Source organism: Drosophila ananassae, chromosome 3L, assembly GCF_017639315.1.
Source record: "Drosophila ananassae strain 14024-0371.13 chromosome 3L, ASM1763931v2, whole genome shotgun sequence".
Taxonomy (NCBI): domain Eukaryota; kingdom Metazoa; phylum Arthropoda; class Insecta; order Diptera; family Drosophilidae; genus Drosophila; species Drosophila ananassae.
Window position 1 is genome coordinate 14,532,383 of NC_057929.1, and position 22,435 is coordinate 14,554,817.

The window sequence follows — 22,435 nt, forward strand, 5'->3', positions numbered from 1 at the left end:
ATTTTTGATTGTTTTGTTTGGTTCAAGGCAAAGTAAATTCTTCGGTGTTATGCTTAAATTATATCATCCCCACCGACCTTCGCTGGCGATTTGCAAACTGTGCAAATAAGCCAGACGACTATTTAAACTCTGCCTTCGATGCTATCAGATCATAATTCAATCTACCATAGTCCAACTACCAATATGAAGTCAACCATCTTCTTCGCCGGCGCCTGCCTTGTGGTCCTTTGCTTCCTGGAAGGTTCTCAGGCCCAAACCAACACTACAACCACCACAACTACTACTACTTCGTCCCCGGCTTCACCATCCAGTTCTTTATCGAGTACCGCCCCCGCCAAGATAGTGACGGTATCTGGTCTGACGTACTCGGCAACCCGGAGGATTCGCATTGCAACCACCACTGCCAGCAGCACCAGCACTCGCTCTCGCAGCGGCAGGGCCAAGAACAGGAAGCTCCGCTCTAAGAAAGCTAAGAAAGCCCAGGCTAAGCGCGGCAAGGCCAAGAACAACAGGCGCAGGAACAATGTCCGTGTTGTTAGGGGTTAGATCGGCCAGGATCCACCATCCGGATAGTCCTCTCCACCAGATCATCCCGTTATTAATACGACTTCAAGTCAATGTTTTTATTTTGAGCTCATTCTAAACACGAAACACTTATGTTTACCGACGGGCGAATTAAATTAGATAAATACGTAAATTGTACTGTTTGTTTACGCTACTTTGAATTGATAGTGGAGACACTTGACGTGGAACTACCTGGAACCCGCCACCGCAACTACGAACTAAAGGATCACATAGTAAAAAATCCAAAATCGCCGCTTATAGCAGCTGGTTTGCGTCTACAGCTTTGTTTGCGTGGACTTCTTGGCATTGGCATCCACCTCCTTGGCCATGATCCGGATGCCGACATGCGGCAGTGCCGGCTTAAAGATCACCTCTCCCTGGGGCTTGTAGTCGGCGAACTGCATGTTAAACACCTCGTGGAAGCCCAGCTTCTCCATCACTCGAGCCGAGTAGTGGCTGGAGCAAACTACGTGGTAGACATTGATGCCGTTCTCCCGCATATATTGGTAGGCGCGCTCTGTAAGTCTTCCGGCGATGCCCAGTCCCCGGTAATTGGTGTCCACTGAGAGGATTTTGCCGTCCAGGATGAGGTTCTCGTTGGGGTACAGGTCGAAGATGTTGAAGTTATCCTCGACGTGATCGAACAGGGAGAGGATCTTCTTGAATTTCGGGTGTTCACAGCCATCTGCTGCCTTGCCGGCCACGTCGTCGGGGGACTAATCCGGGTTGGGGAGAAAGATTCAAGTAAGTAAGGCTCTCCATGGACTAATTTTAATCCTGTGTACTTACCGGACGTCGCAATAGGCCGTTTAGGAATATGCCAATGATCTTGCCATCCTTGTCGACGGCCTTGTACGAGCAGTTGTCGGTAAGTGGCTTCAAGGAGTACTTCTCCAGCTCCTTGCATTCGCCGAGATCAAGGAATGTGTTGAGGGGCTCATCCTGAAAAGATAACAATGCGATGAGTGATACAGTTTAACTCATTAAGAGGCTGTTGGAGTGCCAATCTAACGATACAAAATCTAAACAAATTGCGATCGTAATTACGCGACACGATCTTGGAATTGATTAGCCATTCAAATGATTTATAGACGCATTAGGTGGACTGCGATTTTCTAATAATTTATAGAGACAGTTGGGGAATTGCGAACGGAACTGTGGCTGGCACTGGGGCGTGGCATGCATACTAATTTGATATGGCCATTATATAAATATAGGTCTTGATTATCCAATAGGTCTTTGGTCTTAGCGAGGGAGCGTTCTCATTGGCCGGCGGGGAAACCAGTCTACATAGTTCAGGCCAAGATCAAGCTAATATATTGATTTCAGAAGCCAGCCAAGAGTCGTGATGCATGGCGAGACCTGTAAGTTAACCATGACATGGATCATGCTCCCGATCATGAGCCTCACGACAGCCGAATAATTTCGATCTGGTTCAATGAGGCCCCCCACCAGGGGGATATATTCCCGAACGCCAAACCACCAAGCCGCGAAGCCCGAATTAATTACAATCTTAAGTTTAGTGTGCGAATTTCGAGATAAAGTCAGGCTTAATTAAGACGACGATCGAACGAATAAGTGAGCACGTGGTGTGGCGGTCGGACTAATTGAAATTCTTTGGAAACATTTTATTTAAATTCACTTTTGTTTAATGGAACTTATAAATTCAAAACTCCCGAAACGCAGGTGAGCAGGTGTTCAGCTTGATTGGCTTGATTCAGTGATATGCAAACGAATTCCGAATACAATATATTGTTCATGGAATTTATGTGAGAAATGTCGGGCACTCACTTTAAAGAAAAAGGTCTTGAGCATGGCTATAACCGCCTCACCGTCCTCCGGCCGGATCAGTTCGATGGTGTAGGGACAGTCCTTCTCGGACGACACTTTTAAAGCTTCTCCCATTTTCTGTGTCAGTCGGGCGATCGGATATAGGTCGTTGAGCTGCAAAGGAAATACAAAATATAAAATCGTTAATGGGTGCTAAGGTTGGGGGAAAAAACCTACATACGACATAGAGCAAACATTATTATTTATGGCTCTTAGATGAAAGGCATTTTAATTTGTTCTGTATATACGTTGATATATTTGTTATTGTTTTTCTTTTCGAATAGCACACATGTGTGACGACGTCGCCAGAACCCTGCATTTTCCCCCAGACATTTCCAATTTCCACAGACCACTATATACTATATAGTATATATCTTTTTTCAAATTTTGTTTTCATGTACGCCACCGACAGCAGTCATAAATTATAGTACAACTGAAATAAAGGTCGGAGTCTAGTCGAAAAAAAAAACCATTTAAAATTTTGTCGTCATCGTCAGGAAACTAAATATACTTCACACTCTTAGTAGCCATAAGTTTCAGGAGGAAATGATCTACGTTTCGGAACCTGCATTGGCGGATCATTAGAAAAATCTGATATAAAATCACGTTTCATTAACTTATCTGCCATTAACGCCAAGTTAAGATCGCCTGCCACCAGACTGGGCAATTAAAACGATCTGGCGAATATTTGGAAAATTCGCACACGCTGATTTACAAAGTAGCCTCCTCCTCATTTTGTTTACTCTCGACCTCATCCATACTATGTCTATTATTGGGTGCACCACTTGTATTTATAGACCTTTTCAGTGCCGATCCAAACCCACGCATGTGGGACAGGTTGGATCTCCTGGAAATGGTGGGTGGAGGTGGAGGACACACACTTACCCCGCATCTGGAATCGAGCATTATGCGCTGGCTCGGATTGCTCGACATGAGAGTCTGGTCGGGCAGCTTTTGCACTTCCATGGTAAACAATTTTGGAGATCTTTATACGGATAGGGATATGCGAGTTGGTTGTGTTGTGTTTGGTTTGTTTGTTTATTGCAAAATGCCAATGCCGATGCCGCTGCCGATGCTTTCTTTTGTTCTACGTCGGCGAGCCAATAACAAATTATGTTAGGAAATTAGGGGGAGGGAATGGATGGAGAATTTATGGAGAATTCTTTTCTCCCGATTCCGAAGCCTTTAGGTTTTTGGATTTCGCGGCGCACGTTTTGCGATTTTTGTGTTTATTTCGGTGCCAAACGGTCTTTGTTTGTTTTTTGGCGCTGTTTGGTTTTTAATTTGATTTTTTTCCCCCCGTTTTCTGATTTTTTTTCTGATTTTTTTGGTTTGATAAACAGTAGAGTACACAGTCAGTCACTAGCACACACGTAAGCTCAGATTAACAATGAATGAATAACTGCAGGCAGGTGTTATCCTGGCGAGGACGTTGATTCGCCTGAGATCAAACAATGAATGCCAGACATCGGCCTCGTTTGCAGTTTATATAGCGATCAGATCGGATCGAAATTCGCGCAAATGCGAGAGCATATATATCGTATATCGTATCGGATCTTAGCATACAGAGCCCGCACCGGCGGCTGTTTGTTCGCGACTGAGAGACGCGAGTAGCGTTAAGCTGGATAAAGCCAGCCAGACGATCGGATCGAACATATGGGGGATATAACCCGGTCTAGGCCCTCGCACCGCTCTCTTTCTGGGAGAAACTCAAGCCGGTGTGAAGGAAACGTGACTGGATTTCTCTCTCGCGGCCACAAATCGAGTTTTTCAGCCGTTTCCTGTATCGGACTTTCCAAGATGGGTCTTTCCCTTACAAGTCCGTCCGGGCACTTCCGCTGTACAGGGCAGCTTGTTTTGCGGTCACTGGTTTTTGACATTTTATATGACTTTTTTTTTTTTGGGTTTAAATAAAAAATAAATAAAACAACCGCAAGCAAACAGGTTCGAAATTAGTGCAGTGATGTTGTGCTAACTATCAAGGTCAGTTGGCTAGGTAAGCAATTAAAGGAGAGCTTTATTAAAAAAAATAAAGAATATTTTGTAAGATAACTTCACGACTATCCCCTCTTGAGAGCCCACACGGCGTATGAGTAATATTTTTACTGCACGAGTCCAACACGGCGTATGAGTATTTTTCCGTGAGTGATTTCTGCAGAGGGCTTGCCAAATCATTCATCGTTTTGTTTTTGTTTACTTTCCGCTCGCAGCTGTCGCGTTTTGTTTTCTTTTTTATTTATTTTTTTTTTCTTTTTGGCCGTGCAAACGGAGCGCACGCCGCTGGCTCAATTAATATGCGACAAAAGAAAGAATAACAACGCTATTATGGAGGTGAGGTGCGAGGCAGTTGGTGGTGGTGGTAGTAGGGGGCACCTCCCCCGCAAAATCGGACCGACCGACCGACCGACCGACGGGGCATCTGTATTTACATTCCTCGCCCCAGTCGCCCGGGGTTCGCCCCGGCGGGCTCTCGAAACAGTTTGTTTAAATTGGCGCGCGCGCTCTCCGGCCAATTATCACCCAAGTACCCTGCCTACTACTCGTATAATATGGAAATATTTTTAATAATTCATCTTTGTTTTCAGCTCCAATACTCCGAAAAAAAATCACAAATCCCAGCGCTGACTCTCATTTAGTTTTGTGTGGCTCGTTGAAGCGAAATGTCTGTGATTTTTACGGCCATAATTAGCAAGGCAAAAAAATGCAAATTGTCACCGAAACTGTTTATCATGAGAAGTCATTGGAAAATTTTCATAGATAGTTTTGTTTACATATTTCAATATTTTTTGCCAGACTGCCGCCTGGCTGGATGATTCCGAATAAACTCGTTTTATTTGGCCAGTTGTTCTTGATCTGGAGCACTAATTATAACCCGAAACCAGAGTCGCGCCTCTTTTCATTGTCATGGTTATAAAATTTCCTTTCTTTTGCTTCTGACTCAAGTTTTGGGTGCAGGTGCAAGGTACTTTTACAATCAAACAAAGTTGAGTGACTAAAATACGTTCTTTTTTTAAACAATATATATATATATATATATATATATACATATATGAAATAATAAACGTTTACGTATGCATTTATTAAGGAAAACAATACTTAAGTTAACTTAAGCGCATGGTGTCTATAGATATTTTTGGATCTCGGCATTTGCAGTGTCATGCACATAATGATCTCCAATAAATCTCAGTTTATTGAGCTTCCAAAAAATGGCAAAAACGGGTTTCCGAGGAGACTATAAACTCTGATATGTAACTAATTGACAGTTACAAATGTTAAAAAGCGTTAAAAGTTATAAATTGGAATTATTATTCATGAGACTAGCCGGTAATTAAGCATGTTATTATGTGTTATGTTGAGTAATTTATTGGGCGGAATGTATCTCCCAACTGACTGCACTTTTGGCACCACTGTAGAAATGCTGTCGTTATGAGTGATATTCTGGGGCGATTAACGACTTCAAAGTGCTGCGCAGCCCGCCGTCATCGCCTCGTTGCGATTTTGTTTGCATACGGATAATTAAAATCACATTAACGCCGTTTAAGTGATCACCGAGTTGGCTGGCAATCAAAATGATTGAACGTTTAGCTAAACACCTCTCAGATCTCTCTATAAAATGTGATGTCTTCAGCTTTTCATATCTTATCTCTGTCATATCTAAGCCAAAAGTTAATTGCTGGGAACTTTCCACAAGATCTCGTATCATAAACAGGGGTCTAGTCCAAGGCCCCGTAGTATAGGTTACCAGGTGTTGTGTGAAACCTATTAACATGGCAATTATTTAAGGAAAACGCCAAGTTGATTAAGGATTGCCATTATGAGAAGGCGTCGCCCCGACAATTTATATGCTAAATAGTAGAATCTAACTAGTAGCTGTTCTATTCCATTATTAAATACTCTTTACTGGATTGAAATGAAATAATATTGCATTAAAATGGAAGTAAAATAATTTTTTTACGTAATCCCATTCGAAAACTTTCATATTGGGCGCTACACGTGCATAAATCATTTGAATATGCAAATCAGATCCATAATACTCTCCACTTGCAATAGAGGACCAGAACGAAACCCACAATTAGTTACTGCTGTCATATAAATTACAATACTGCATTTGCATTCGCCATAAATCATTCGTATTGTTAGCCATCGATCGGGCCTGGCTTTTTCGCCCCAGAACGCCCAGAATTAATCGCCAGGTTTGGTCCATAAACTTGAAAGTTTGTCACCAGGCATGTGGCTTTTCCGACAACTGCAACAAGCCGGAATTCATTTCCGTCGGCACCTTGGACCAAGTCCGGCGCTGAAGTTTCGGGCTGGACAACTTGGCCAGATCGACTTGAGAGTCGAACGTGACTGGAAATCGAGTGTCCAAAGTGGAGGGGCCACGAGGCGGGCTGGGCTTGAAGGCGGGAAGACCCGAGACATTGAAAGTTTTTTTCAGCTTAATAAAGTTCTAAAGCCGCTTCTCGTCTAATCGAATTAGTGCCACAGCCGTCCCACTGTTCCGCCCCTATCTGCCTGCGGCAGCTTCGGTTTGGCTTTTGTCTGCCCCCCAAAGTGGTGGGAGTTACACTTGCCACATTTATTTAATGCACTTGGCAACAGTAGAGTTAGGAGCAGTAGAGTATGCTGTTTGTATATATCAGATATCTTTATAAACTGGGAGATCAAGTAAGTTGAAACCTATAATTAAGCAATGTCTGTATAAAAAGCTACAAGTTGATTTGTTCAGAATACCATATTTATTTTATCATTTATTATTTAAAAGAATATTATATGGTATGTCTTTAAATCAAATATTATCTGATGAAGCCTTTGGTATTTGTCAAATTTTAAAGCACACTTTTAGGCCTCACTAGGGATTCATGTAATTCCTCTGAGAATGAGTATTAAATAGTCGTTCAACCATTGCAAACACTATCTACGTTCAAATCCGCTTCTTATGACCGCTAATGTTACATTCTAAATACATTAAAACACTCTTATCTCATCGAAGTGCTGTGCACGAGCTGCGGCAAACACAATTGTTTGAAAGCAAACACAAATGAAACGGAAACGACCACCATTCCGAGACAAAAACAATAATTTATCAGGCCGCACAATGGTTAACACATTGGAGAGCTTTTGTTCAATTTAATGTAAATTGCCTATTTAATTCGCCATCCGATATGCCATGCATTCTGATCGCCCCTCGACGGAGAATCATGCATCTGCAAATTACCCATTTAGGTTGTAAATTGCTTTTTCCTCAATTCGCTGGGAAACTTCATTTAAATTCATTCGAGCCACCCATACCCAGACCCAGACACAGGCCCAGGCCCTGGCTTCTTTCTTTGCCCTGAATTTGCATTTGTACAAAAAGGATAGCTGCAATCCCAGGCCACATACCAACTCAATTCAATCCGGACTAGTTTACCAATGAAATGCGAGGCAGGAGATAATTTCAGCCATCTGCCGGCACACAAAGGCCCTGCTGCGGAGGGATTGTTGTTTTTCAACAATAAGCTCTGGGCATCATCTAATCTGGCTGGCACATGCATCCTCAGCCTCCATCCTCTTTTTCAGACTGTTTCCATTTCCCTTTGCCAGGCAACAGGATGCAGCTTTCCTGACAACGACACATTGCGCATTCGCCCTGTATGCCACACTGCACAAGTTACATTTAGAGAAATCATGTGTCTCTAGTGATAGGATTAAGAGTCATACTCAACCATAATCTAGTTGGATGTAAATGAAATTTATTTCTCTCAGTGTTGACAGTACGTATGGCAGCACAAATTGCTGGCAGGAAGCCAACAAAAGCCGTGCACCACTGGGCATCATCATTATCATCTGCAGGCAGTACCAGAGGCATCCGCGCGGCATCCTCATTATGGCCATTGCCGCTCGGCTGCCTGCAGCAAGGGAAGCGGCAAAAGCAACAGAAACAGCAACAAGCTGACACTCTGACAATGTTGGCGCCATTTTGCTGTTTGTCTTTCCTCTTGTAATAAAATGAGATCCGGCAGGAGGACTGCCACCGCCTCCTTTGAGGATGGTAATGGGATTCAGTCTGCCATGACTACGGCTGAAGGGCGTTTTAAATACTTGAGGGACTCCTGCTCGTGCTCCTCCCCAACGTAATCATCGCCGGCAGGACTTTTGTACGGCACGTAGTCAGGACGCTTTGTCAGTTTTCTGTTCCATCCTCCAGGACGGGGAGTCTGTTGTCAGCAAGTTTGGCGGTGGGCTGATGGCGGAGGGTCGACTTTTGTTGACAGATTGATTTTGATGTGTTTTCATTGTTATTGTTTGGCCCGGGCTGGTGAGGGCCCTTTAAATCGGGAGATGAGACTCTTGAGTTGTCCTTTTTGTCACTGATTTGAGGCGCGGTGGGGCGGATTGCCGAGGCAGTAAACATTTTAGCCTAATTGCTTGACTCTTTAAGCCCTCCAACCGCACTGACTAATTGACAAAGGCTTCTCTTCATGGGATTAAGGGCTTTATGAATTAAGTTTGCCCGCCCGAACTTTCTGAATAGGAAACTGGACCTGAAATATTCATGCACTTTCATTTATTTAATGAGATTGGATGAGAAACGGTCGTCCATAATTCACAAAAACAGGACGCAGAACTTTTTCGCTTTGCAATAGAAGTCCTTGTTGGCCCAGAGTTTAGCCCACTTTAGTTATTGCCTGTTTGCCCGGCTGGGTCATTTGCTTAAATCCAATTAACTGGGATGAAGTCGGGCGTGCCAAGCGCTCCGTCAGCTTTATTGGAGCGTATTAAAAAGCCAGAAAACCAGAAACCCACAAGGGCGGCCTGGCCTCATCAATTGGAATGGAATCCAATCAAATCGATACAAAATGCTGTACAGAACCGAGGGCAGCAAGGATGCTTGCCTGGCAGGGATTCCTGGCATTTCTTCTTTGCTGGCAAAAAGTTGCCATTGGCATTGCTCATACGCAACGTTGCCCCCGAATCAATTGAAATAAATAGGATACATATGTGCTTGTTTTCCCATCGAATGTGTGTGTGTGTGTGTTGTACACATAAGCCTGGGGCGGAGGATTGTGGAAACGGAAAGAAGAAATAAGTTGTTTTCCACATATTTGTATTACTAGCCCAGGACTGTGATTTTCATTGCTCGTTTTATTTGTTCGTCTGCTTGTTATTGACAGCTTGAACGTGCGTGTGGGCCGCGATTAAATTTGGTCAACTGTCACGCCCCGGTCAGCTTTAAGTTCGCCCCCAATGTTTGCCTTGACAACGGGTTAAGTAACCAACAATATCCTGAATCGATTGCCACGAACATTCCCAGCCATCTTATCTCCAAGTTCTATGATGTTTTCATTGACTTGAAGTGCCGCCCATACTTCAATTTGATTAGAAGGAGAGATACAATGTTTATTTGGAAAACGATAAGAAAATATCTTATCTCATGGGCTCTCCTTCAATATATGATCAGTTAGTAATCAGTAAGTACGTATATTTATTACTTTCAGGTCATTTCCAGGGATCATATGTAGATTAGAGAATCTCTCTGATCTTAACACTCTTCTGGGCTTGCAAACACGAACAGTTCTTGGCACATGTTAACGTAAATCTTTTTTCACTTTATACTGTTAGACAATTTTAATAATTTGATTTGGTCGCCTGCCAAATAGTCGCGTCTCTTGCGGCTTTCGGGCGCTTAAGTATTGTGTGTTTTGTATTTAATTAGGACGTGTGGGCCTAGAGAACAAATGTGTATAAATTATATGTTTTAATTCCCGATTTAAAATAAAAAAATAAAAATTAGGATTTTTATTTTATAAGTTTTATTATTAAATTCAAGAATGAGTTATAAAGATATCCTATTGGATTGATCGTTGATTATAAAACTGATTTTACAAATTCAATTTTCTTATAACTATAGCTTTTATCGGTGACAGCGACGCTGGCAGCATAGATGGACTTTGGTTGAATAGTTTTGATTGGTCAGAGCTTTATGCTGACATGTAGGTTCCCAGGATGGGCACTTGTTTATGAATTTGGAGCAAAAGGGGTTTGATGTTTACGTCTACTGTCGTCGATAAAGGCGTGTGAATGGTTTATGTCTATGTTTATGTCTGGATGCCAATGATAATGCTATGGGAAAGGGTTTGTGTCTAGCCTATTTGAATTATTCCCACAGTAGGCTCTGGAATGTTGTTTATATACGATTTGATAGGTATGGCAGGGTATACTGGTTTTATGGGGGATTCGTTATCTAGGGTATTTGCAGATACATTAAGTGTATCTGTGGATACACTACTCGCCCCTCCTTTAGAAATTTCAACATCCTTGTTGAATTCGACAACAATTTCTTTGTGGTTGGCTAAACGCTTATAAGTGAATATTATATAAATTGTTATGCTTACAACTATAAGTATTAGGCTTATAAATACAATCCATTTGTAGACAATATCTTGTTTTTGTTGTTTGATTAATGATTCTTTAAGTTTTAAAATTGGTGTTGGTTCATGTAGAGTTACATTGGTACTTGACAATATTATTTTATATTCATTTATATTCTTTGAAGTAGTGAATTTGATATTTCTTATTTCAAGTGTACATTGGCTTAATTGTATAATATTATTTCCTTCAATTGTTTTATTAAATAATTCACAATTTTGGTTAATTTGCGTTTTACTTAAATTATATGTTATTACAATATTTGGTTCAATGTATTTTATAAATTCTTTTTCTGAAATAAAAGTGTGTTGACAAATTGCTAATTGATTTGTAAGGATCTTTGAAATACATTGGTCAGTTACTAAATATTTTTGATCCATTACATCCACTAAAGGATTTGCAGAATTTTCCAAATAATAAACACTTTTATTATTATTCATAAAATATTCAAATTTATCATTTATGTCAATTTGGCGGCCTAAATTATCTGGATATTTAATTATTCTGTATTTTTGAGTTTCATTAAAAGATGTTGGTATATGGGCTAAAATAAAAGTATTTTTGGTTTGACTGCATATCCAAGCTGAAGTCTTTATTGATAATAATTTTTCTTCATTAATGTCATCTAACTCTTCATGTTTTAATATTTTAGGATTAAATATTCCAATTCTTGTTAACTGAATCCCCATTTGTAAATCTTCAATGTATTCTAGAAAAATGTGTAAAGAGTATCTAAAAAGGTGCAAGGCTTCATTTTCCTCTTCTTCCCGTATTAATTTATTTATGTCTTCTGTATGTTTATTTATTATACCAATGATTTCATTAAATTCTGAATTTTCTATCATATTTTCTTTTATATTATTTAATTTTACTTCTAATTCTTTTTTATCTTCTTCTGTTAGTGTACCAAACAAATATTTGTGAGCTGATCCTACAATATTTACTAATCCCCGTTTTTGTCTATTTGATGGGATAATCCCTTTTATTTCATGTTTTAATTGTTTAAGTGCTAATGCTATATCTGGAATTGTTTTATATAAATTTTCATATTTTATAAATTCTTGGTATGTATTTAATATTTTTGTTTGATTTATTTCTATCATGTGGTGTTCGTAATTAAGAGGTATTTTTATAGTTCCTGTATTCAATAGTAAATAGCCATTTTTTGAAGTAATTGGGACAATACTAATTTGTTGAGCCGTTATTAATGGTAACGTTGTCCATGGTACTATTATTATCACTTTCAATATCAGAGTCAGAATTTTCAACATTTCTGGAATAACGAGAAAAATTGCGTTTTTTAAGTTTTTTAAATTTACTTTTGTGTTTTATTACTTTGTGACCCCTATTTATTTCCTGCCAGTGTTTTTCATCTTTTTGTATAATTTTTCCTGTTTTCTTAAATGGATTAACAAGTTTCGGCTTACGTTTCATATCTTTTTCAACTTTTGCATAATTTAAATCTACCTCATACTCTTCCCGTTTTTCATTAATTTTATCAATTTTTGATTCTTTTATTTTTTGGACATTTTTATTAGGTTTCATACCGAAAATAAATATTTCAGCAGGTGTTCTACCTGTAGTGTCATGTGTTATTTCATGATTATAAACATATGTAGCTTTTTCGATATTCATGAGCTTGTCTTCAGCATCATTAAGTGTATTTATGATTCGTAATTTTTCATTAATTGTTTTGTGAACTCTTTCTATATCAGCTATACCATTCTTGCTACTAGTAATTTCGATCTCAATATTTTCTTTTTCTAACCAATTTTGTAATGATTTGCATACTAATCCGGGATCTTGATCCATTTTTATTATTTTTGGTTTACCTAACATATTAAATATTTTAAGTAATGCTTTTTTACTTTCGATCCAATCTGTGGTATGAGTTTCTATAATTGAAACAAATTTTGAATAGATATCAATACAAGTTAAAAATTTTCTTTGATCAATAAAATAATAGTCAATTACATATTTTTCACGGATATTTTTACTTTCAGGGGTTTTTTCAAATGTTAATGCTACTTTTCTATGTTCTGCCTTGCATAAATTACAAATATCGCATTTATTAATTATATTTTGGATTAATTTTTGTGCATCTGGAAAATAGTATTTAGCTTTAAAATCTTCATATGTTTTTTTAATACCTTGATGAATAGTTTTCTCATGAATATTAATTACTTTCTCGTGAAAATCTGCGTAGGTAGATATATTAGGAAGTATTACTGATGCTTTCATTAATTTTGTTCCCAAATTTGGTTTAATTAATTCCATGAAAGCCCTTTGAAATATTGCGAAATCTTCGTCATTATTTATGTACATTACAAAATTGTGTCCACATACAAATTTAAGAATAATATCTTTTGCTGTACGTTCCGTCATGTTACTATATTTTATTGTATTAATTGTTTTATTAAAATACCGGACTAATTCATTACTATCTTCATTTCCCTTTTCAAATATTAATTGGTGACTGAAAACATTAATTGGACGCTCTGTAATCTGAATACAATTGCCATTATCTTCTTGGGCGCTATGTATAGTAGCTCCTGTGCTTTGTAAATCATCTTCGTTTTGAAATGTTTCTTCTAGTTGTTCATTATTTGATTCTTTTTTAGGTAGCCTAGATAAGGCGTCTGCTACATAATTTTCCTTTCCTTTAATGTAATTCATACCACAATCATATTGACTAAGATATATTTTCCATTTTTGTAATTTCATATTAGGTTCTTTAATATTGTGTAACCAAACTAGTGGTTTATGATCGGATGTAATTTTAAATTTTCTTCCAAATAGATAGGGTCGGAAGTACTTAGTTGCCCAGACTACGGCTAATAACTCTTTTTCGATAGTTGAATAATTTATTTCATGATCATTTAATGTTCTACTTGCATAGCAAACTGGTCTACCTTCTTGAGCTAGGACAGCTCCTAAAGCATAATTACTAGCATCAGCAGTTAATTCAAATGTTTTTTCAAAATCTGGATATCTAAGGATTGGATCATTTGTAATTAGTGTTTTTAATTTTTCAAATGCTTCAACGTAATTATTATCTTTGACATTTATTTTTGAACCCTTCTTAAGGCACTGGGTCATTGGTTTAGCAATTTTTGCAAATTCTCTAACAAACTTTCGGTAAAATCCACAAAGACCAATAAATGATTTAATTTGTTTAGGAGTACTTGGAATTTTAAAATCGTGAATAGCTTGAATTTTATTTGGGTTTGTTTTAATTCCTTCAGTAGTAATTATATGGCCTAAAAATTCTGTTTCTCTTTTCATGAATTCGCATTTATCTAATTGAAGTTTAAGATTGGATTTTCTTAATCGGACGAAGACTTTTTGAAGGGACTGAATATGTTCTTGTAAGGAGGTCGAAAATATAATAATATCATCTAAATATACTAGGCAATGAGTTCCTATTATATCGTGAAGAATATTATTCATACATCGCTGGAATGTAGCAGGAGCATTTTTTAGACCGAAAGGCATTCTAGTATATTCATAGTGTCCTTTCTTGGTGGAAAAGGCTGTTTTTTGAATTGATCTTGGGTCCATTTCAATTTGATGGAATCCCTTTGCCAGATCTAACGTTGTAAAATATTGACATTTTCCTAACTTATCTAGTATTTCATCCATATTGGGAATGGGGAATTTATCGTCAATAGTTATCTCGTTAAGTCCTCTGTAATCAATAGCCATACGAAATTTTGGAATGCCCGATGCATCCATTTTCTTGGGTACTATTACTATAGGACTACAATAAGGAGATTTAGATTTGCGGACAATACCTTGTTTAATCATATCTGCTATTTGGTTTTCTACTTCATTGTCATAAATATAGGGATAAGTATATGGTCTTCTATAAATGGGATCTTCATGTTTAGTTTTTATTTTATGTTTGATTTCATTTGTGAAGGTCAAATTGTCACCCTCATGATACTGAATATCAAAGAATTTGGACATTAGAGAATGTAGTGCCGATTTTTCCTCACTGTTGAGATGATCATCTCGAATATAACTAGTTTTTAATTCTGTTTCCAATGCGTAAATGTGTTCTTCATCCTCTAACATGTTTGTATAATTTTTGTTATGTTCCTTTATTATATTGATCATTGGAAATTCGTAATTATTTAGTTTAACAGTATTCTTTCCAAAATCTATTTGGGCTGATGTAAGGTTTAAAATATTACGTCCTAAAAGAAAATCGTAATGATTGGAAAATTCTTTGACAAAAAATTTTTGTTTTGATTTAAATAATTTTGGAATTATAAATTCAATGGATTTATTCAAAGTGACTGAATTTCCTACTGTTTGAACTTTTATATTATTTTCTTTAATTGGATATTTTAAAAAATTTTCATTTATTAAACTTATACTGGAACCTGTGTCAATAAGGCAAATGCATGGTCTATTATCAATTTTTATTTTTATTGCTGTTGTGTTTCTTCCGAGGCTTGTGTCTGAAAATTTTCAACTATTTCCATTGGTTCTGGTCTATTCTGTTGGTCTGATTGTTTTTGAGGAACATTAACAGATCGATTATAATTTGGAGAGTTTTGACCTGAAGGATTTTGAGAGTATCTATAATTATTATTATAGTTTGAATTAAAATTTCTATTTGAATCAAAAGTATTTTGTCTTTGTTGATAATTATATGTCCCACGATTATTATAATTTTGACTCCTATTGTTTCCTACATTCTGATTGAAATTTTGGTTTCTGTCCCTTTGATTATTATTAGAATTATTAGTATTAGAAGTATTAGATGTGGAGACCATTGGTATATTATATCGATTTTCAACACTTCGGGAAAAATTATATATATCATCATCATCATAAAGACCTACAGCTTGAGCAGCTTGTTTTAATTTAGTTGGAGTTGATATATCGTATTTGCATATAGATATGTACACTCGTAATGGTAATTTTTCACGAATTACTTCTGCTATATGATCACCTAATATTCTTGAAAATATAACAGTGTTTGCTGCATTATTATCCAGACTTAACTTATTACAAATTTTACTTGTCTGTTTGTCTAAATCATCAATAAACTTACGTAAACTATTCTGATATTTAATTTTATGTAAATCCATGATCATAAGATGTGGGGGTTTTGATGAGTTGAATTCACTGATGAGTAAGGTTCTTAATTCATTCCAGTCCTGGGTTGAATTCCTAAGAAGAATTGTACGTGCAGGTCCAACGATGAGGTTTAGGATAGCTCCTTGAATGATTTCATTCTGAGTAGACGATGTTGTTTTGTATTGGGTAATCAAGTTATCAACACTTTTTATAAATAGTGCTAAATACATTGTATCACCATCAAATTTGTCAATTTGTTTTAGTTGCATGAAGAAATGATTCATATTGCTGTCAGACAGGATGTGCCTTGCTGCAGCTGATGTGGATGCTTGTTCAGATTGCATTTTAAAGTTTATTTATTTAATTTGGTATATATATGTTTTTTTATTTTTTAAATTGTCTTGATTATGTTAATAATTTTATTTTATTTGTTTATTTCAAATAGACATTAGAAATCCTCATTCGTGATTTGACTAATGCTGAGTTCCCTGGTATTAAAATTTTTTATGTACTGTTTGTTGCACTTCACACTAGAAATCCTCATTCGTGATTTCACTAATGTTTAGAAATGTTTATAGATTCGTTTTGCGGATACAATAAATTCGCGATGTATTTAGTTCGATACTTAAAACACGCGAGGATAATTGTATCCTACCGACTGCGCCAATTATATGTTTTAATTCCCGATTTAAAATAAAAAAATAAAAATTAGGATTTTTATTTTATAAGTTTTATTATTAAATTCAAGAATGAGTTATAAAGATATCCTATTGGATTGATCGTTGATTATAAAACTGATTTTACAAATTCAATTTTCTTATAACTATAGCTTTTATCGGTGACAGCGACGCTGGCAGCATAGATGGACTTTGGTTGAATAGTTTTGATTGGTCAGAGCTTTATGCTGACATGTAGGTTCCCAGGATGGGCACTTGTTTATGAATTTGGAGCAAAAGGGGTTTGATGTTTACGTCTACTGTCGTCGATAAAGGCGTGTGAATGGTTTATGTCTATGTTTATGTCTGGATGCCAATGATAATGCTATGGGAAAGGGTTTGTGTCTAGCCTATTTGAATTATTCCCACAGTAGGCTCTGGAATGTTGTTTATATACGATTTGATAGGTATGGCAGGGTATACTGGTTTTATGGGGGATTCGTTATCTAGGGTATTTGCAGATACATTAAGTGTATCTGTGGATACACTACTTATATATTTTATAGTGAGAATTTCGTGTTTTATTTTCGCCGAACTTGAAATGAGAAACATTTGGCGGCAAAGTAAATGTCAACACGAGAAAAAAACGCCAACAACACTTTGAATTTATATTCTATAATTAAAATTTGAAGACTTATTTTTGTCGACAACTTACGCGTGAAATTGGCTAATAAGTAGACCCTAATATGCCGCCTCCTTTAGATCGGATGAATGGTCGGTGCTCGACTAAATTGACGGCCTTCCGTGTTTTCGGAATACGTTTGATTTTGCGCGCGTCCGGTGGCGTTCCGTGTCGTCCGATGAACCGTTAGCAACTGAGAAAGAACTGTTGTAAACAAACCAATTCAACCCCTCGGATACTTTACAACGGCGGCAGCGTACCACGGGCATTCGATGAGTTCGCCGCACGGCTTTAATTTGGCTATTTGTAGCGGACTCGATTCAGACTCAACCCCGAATTACCGTGATTTGGCATTGGTTCGCGTGAAAGTCCCGAGTAAAAGTCCGGACCGTGAGCGAGCTTTTCCGTAATGATTTTAACTCCTCGATAACAGCGGCCGCACATGTGCCTTCTATTGGCTGATAAGAATTCTGGGAATGCTCTAGTTCATGGCTTGTTTTTTGAGCATAGAGATACGAGTTAAGGTCTCTGTTCATGTCTGTCTTTTATCAGCTTCGAAACAATTCTGCTTGTTTCTGGCTGTTTGCCGAGTTACTCATGAAAACTGCTGGCTTGCAGATTCATTCATTTAGTTTAGTTAATGGGCTGGCGACAGTCCAATGAACTGCATTGCATTTTTGCAATGCTTCTTTCTTGTTTATGCGTTTTTTATCTGAATCAGCAATTTTAAAAATTTCAAACGATGTAACGTCTGGCCACTGTTAATGGAAGTGGGCTTCTGTTAATAGTACCAGGGCTGAAAAAAGTTTAAAATTGGGCGGGAAAACCAAATATTTTGTAAATTATACTGAGATAATATGTATTAAACAGCTCTTAGAAGAAATTTATATTTAGAAACAATAAATTTCTTTAAAAGCTTCACAAAAAGTTCAATTTAACAAAACATTTTCCCTGTCAGTATTAGCATTGGTATTTTTGGTATGCACCGGGCTCATGACCTTTTCTATTGTTAGCTGCCTGGTCACACTGTAAGTTACATATTTTGCCATACTAAAAGTTAAACTTTTATAAATAAAAGAATTTTGGGATCAGATCGAGCCACAGGTTGCCCGCTAGCTCAACGTCCAACTAAGACATAGGCAGCGACTTTCCCGGGCAGCGCAGAACAATAAACAATGAACGGAAGGTGAGACAGCCAGTCCCCGGCGGTGGTTACTTACAGATGTATCTACATATCTTTCGTCGCATATTAATATCTTTCGCAGCAGTGTTGTGGAACCACCCGACTTCCAGGCAGCCACTGCGGCCGCAGCAGCAGCAGCACGTGCCAGCAGCTCTGAGCAGGATGAGTGGAGCGCCAGCGAGTGCGGATTCCTTGACCCGGAGGTCCAACGGGTCATGCGGAGCGGCAGTGCTGCGGAGGACATCACCCAGTATCCGATGCATGGCTGGGTAGATGTCACCAAGGAGTTCCATGACGCTTGTGCAGAGCTGCAGCCGGGTGAACTGGCGCAGGACATGCTCTTTGGCCTTTTCGAGGCCATGTCCGCCATTGAAATCATGGACCCCAAGATGGATGTAGGAATGGGTTTCGACAAGCAGGACCTGCCGCCGCCCTCCTTTGAGGCGGCCATAGCTGTGGGTTTCATAGATTATTTTGTATTCCCCATGATACTAAGCCCCCCTTTATCATTTCAGATGGGCGCCATCAAGCTGGATGATCTCACGCCCTCCGAACTGATAGGAATCTTTGATGCTCTCTTCTCCTGCATCGTGTCCTGGCTGGAGGGCAACTCCATGGACCAAGTGCTCTTCACCTGCCTGTACCTGCACGCTCCGTCCAAGATAAAGGACAAGGCGCTTCGAGTCTTTTGTACTGCTGTCCGCAATCTCATCGTGGTCATCAAGAACATAATTGCCGGGGCCGCCGTCAACGAGGAGGAGGACTTCCAGTTATACGGAAACTCTGCTCTGTTGGGAGCCGAAAAGGCTCAACCCGCGACCATCTTCGGGTCACTCAAGGAGGTTGAGGACGAGCTGGTGCGGAAAAGCAAGCAGCTTGCGGCACCAGAGGATTGGATGGCGGTCGTGCATCGGCTTCGTTTCATGCGGCATCTCTTCCAAGTGATCTACCAAGTGGAGCAAATGGCAAACATTGAAAGCAGCGAGGAGACCATGAATGAAATTTACAAGAACCTCAATGTAGCCTCCGAACTCCTGCCTTTGATACGACGGACTCTGGACAGGGGTACCCAACCTGAAAAGGGCTGTAAGTAGTCATCGATTGGTACAATTCTACTATTGTAATAATACTATTATGATGCCCTAGCTGAGGCACCGAATCCTATGGGCTTCTCGCCACGCATCCACGACCGAAGCCAACCTCCTGCATTTCCGCGTAGTATTAAGATCAGGGACCGTCCGGCCAGTTACCAATTTCTGGAGGAGATGGTTACGCGCTTTAAATACGCCTGCAAAGTCATTAGGCATAAGGATTACTACTCGGCGCTGGTAAGTCCAAAATCATAGGTGGTGGAAGCACTGGAAAAATGTCTTATTCCTTCCAGAACTTCTTCATCGAGTACAGCAAAAAGTCGGGCCAGTGCATTTTGTCCAGAAGTGTGCTACAAAGTCTGTTTAGCGCCAACATCCGGGTGGCGCACGGAAAGCAGCCCATGAAGCAATTTCTCCGCCATTCAGTGCAAATCTTCAACTCGCCGCCCGTTCTGAATACCAAGCATCCTGTGGCCGCCGATCCTAAAGTGCAACAGCACCTGGAAAACTTCTTCCGATACTGCATCAATATGAACACATTCACGCAGTTCATCCGCATCTGCGGCTTCAATCGCGCCCGTCAGCGGGACAAGCTGGCGCGTCTGATCGAGAACTTTGATACCATTCAAGTGGATGCCGCGCGGTTAGACTCTCTAATGAATCAATTGGCCAACGAGAAGGCCATGGAGGGCAACGAGCCTCTGTCCACAGCCCTTAAGCACAGCACTCACTTTTCCACGTGGGTGCTGTACAACTGCTTCCGTGCAATGTTCATCTTCCTCATGTCCGGCTTCGAATTGGAACTCTACGCCGTGCACGAGTTCCTGTACATATACTGGTATCCATACGAGTTCCTAGTAGGCTTCCTCGTCTCTGCCCTCACGCGAACCGAGAACATCCTGCTGGCCCAGGAGGAGTACGCCGAGCATCAAAGCAAGATTCAGTCCAACAGTGGCAGCGGTGGAGCTGCGAAGAACCGCAAGGCTGCCAAGCCGAAGAAAAATAAAAAGCAACAGCGACCATATCGTGCCGAAATAGTCTTTTACCACGCCCTGCTCAGCCTCTGCGGGGGCATGTACAAGGCGATGGGCGCTCTGACCAAAGATGGACGCGTGCGACTGCCGCTGTCCAAGTTCGACAATGAGGAGATTCGATACAATCGTCGCTTCCTGCCCTTCGCCACGCTCACCAGTCCTCCGCCTGTCTCGTACGTAGAATTCAAGAACATCCGGGACCATATGATGCGACCCAGCGCTGAGGAGCTCTATAGCTACGCCGCCAAGCACTTTGACCAGGCGCGGAACGTCCTGGAAAGCATCCAGAACCCAGACCAGGAAGTAAGACAAGCTATTTTCATTAAAGCTTTTAAGTTTAATAAATTTTTCCTTCAACAGATGCTGGATCTTCTGCAAATTGCGCGCACTAACTTTGTGGTGATGAACGTACTGGCCCGCGGGCACCAGAAGGAAGTGAAACGACAGCCTGAATTTGACTTCTCTAAACACAACTATTTCCCAATCATTAAACTGAAGTAGATCGTGTTCTTGTGTTCCGCAATTGACAAAATAAATTTATACGTATGCATTTTAATGTCAACTCTGCTCTTCAGATACAATGTCCTGTTTGACGAGCACCTCCTCCACATAGCCCTCGATGGGACAGCTCTTGGCACACGTATAGACCGCTAGAACACCCCAGTCGAGGTTTTCATCTTCCAGCAGGGTCAGCGTCTGGGGCATGATCTGGAACTCGAACTGACGAGCTCCGCCACAAGCACTGCAGTTGGATAGTGACTCTAACCGATCTTGTACCGTTTTGGTGGTATCTGTGATCCACAATGGACGGCCACCACGCTGGTAGCGTATTATCTGTTCCGGCTCCGCTGCCGTTTGCTTCTTGAACTGACGGAATGTCTTGTCATCCGCTGCCGCCGTCTGCCCAAAGTACTTGTCCAGCTCTGCCTCGGACACGTTGCTTAGTTCGCCCGTCTTGCCACTCGCCTCCAATTCCTCGAACTCTGCCAAACGTGTCTCGTCGTCCTTTTTGTCTTCCGCTGAATTTGTTGGATTACTGTCCATAACAATTTCGAATTCTGGAAGCAGCACATTGCTTAGTGGTTCATGGCTGGCACTATTGGAAGACCCGCAATTGGGCTTATGCTGAGGCCAGTGGGCACGTTGGTGTTCAGAGGAACAATAGTGGATGGACTTGCACTTGCTGCAGGTGTGAGGAGCCAGGCAACCACAGGCGGCGCAAAGCTTCTTCAGGCAAGGAATAGCCGGCTACGGAGCAACAAAATTGAATATAATATGAGAAGGGAATACCTCATTGACTTACCAATGGATCGCCCTCGTCATCTGGATCCTCCTCAGAGAAGAACTTGTTCTTTAAGGGTAATTGGGATCGCAACACCGTGAAATTGCTGTTTTTGATTTAAAAAGTTATTTTTTGTGTTCTAGAACAAATTGACAAAGACTTACCTTGAATCCTGAGGTTGCTGGCAGTCCGGATTGCGGCACAAAAACACGTATATGGAGCGATGGAAGTTGAACTCATCCTCGAATGGGGAATAGAGTTGAGCCAGGAAGGATTTCGGAGCCTTACACTTGCTGCACTGTAGCACTGAAGTGGCAGGCAGGGCTTCCAGCTCCAGCCAGGCGGGCTGCCCACCGAGCTTGCTGGGAAAGTATCGGTTGCTCAGCCAGGCAATATCATCCTGTTTTTCCGCGAAACCCAAATCTATTTCCATGTTTATGGAAACTCGTGCTCAATGTGACCGTATGATAACATAAGAAGAGCTTCTGTTAATTGATAACAGAAAAGTAACAGAGTTAGCATCATTTTATCGATAATTTAAAGGGGAAGTCCCTCTCTGTGCAGAAAAATGTATTTCCGCTGAACAAACAAAATGGCTTGTTCAGATTAG

The 22,435-nt window shown here is 39.9% G+C and overlaps 4 protein-coding genes across 6 annotated transcripts; 2 read left to right on the top strand and 2 right to left on the bottom strand.

Moving 5' to 3' along the window:
- The first annotated feature begins 1 nt into the window (after position 1).
- Positions 2-697, top strand: LOC6496312. The gene has a single exon (XM_001960641.3). The coding sequence runs from the start codon at positions 139-141 to the stop codon at positions 544-546; it is 408 nt and encodes a 135-aa protein (XP_001960677.2). The 5' UTR covers positions 2-138; the 3' UTR covers positions 547-697.
- On the bottom strand, positions 609-17,534 carry LOC6494240 (arylalkylamine N-acetyltransferase 1). 2 transcript variants are annotated; one of them, XM_032450271.2, is made up of 4 exons: positions 17,269-17,534; positions 2,356-2,508; positions 1,354-1,506; positions 609-1,280 (listed from the first exon to the last, which is right to left on the bottom strand). In XM_032450271.2, the coding sequence occupies exons 2-4, from the start codon at positions 2,467-2,469 to the stop codon at positions 840-842; spliced, it is 708 nt and encodes a 235-aa protein (XP_032306162.1). In that variant the 5' UTR covers positions 2,470-2,508; positions 17,269-17,534; the 3' UTR covers positions 609-839. The 2 variants fall into 2 exon arrangements, with proteins under 2 accessions (XP_032306162.1, XP_001960678.1); XM_001960642.4 differs by lacking the exon at positions 17,269-17,534 and adding an exon at positions 3,280-3,983.
- A 629-nt stretch (positions 17,535-18,163) lies between these two features.
- LOC6503221 (N-alpha-acetyltransferase 35, NatC auxiliary subunit homolog) lies at positions 18,164-21,105 on the top strand. 2 transcript variants are annotated; one of them, XM_001967671.4, is made up of 7 exons: positions 18,164-18,263; positions 18,328-18,421; positions 18,501-18,873; positions 18,934-19,504; positions 19,565-19,746; positions 19,803-20,846; positions 20,904-21,105. In XM_001967671.4, exons 2-7 carry the CDS (start codon positions 18,411-18,413, stop codon positions 21,042-21,044), a joined length of 2,322 nt encoding a protein of 773 aa, XP_001967707.1. In that variant the 5' UTR covers positions 18,164-18,263; positions 18,328-18,410; the 3' UTR covers positions 21,045-21,105. The 2 variants fall into 2 exon arrangements, with proteins under 2 accessions (XP_001967707.1, XP_014759065.1); XM_014903579.3 differs by having other exon boundaries at positions 18,238-18,421; positions 18,504-18,873.
- Positions 20,860-22,317, bottom strand: LOC6494239 (programmed cell death protein 2). The gene is made up of 3 exons (XM_001960644.4): positions 21,990-22,317; positions 21,847-21,931; positions 20,860-21,791 (listed from the first exon to the last, which is right to left on the bottom strand). The coding sequence occupies exons 1-3, from the start codon at positions 22,256-22,258 to the stop codon at positions 21,102-21,104; spliced, it is 1,044 nt and encodes a 347-aa protein (XP_001960680.1). The 5' UTR covers positions 22,259-22,317; the 3' UTR covers positions 20,860-21,101.
- Positions 22,318-22,435: the final 118 nt, after the last annotated feature.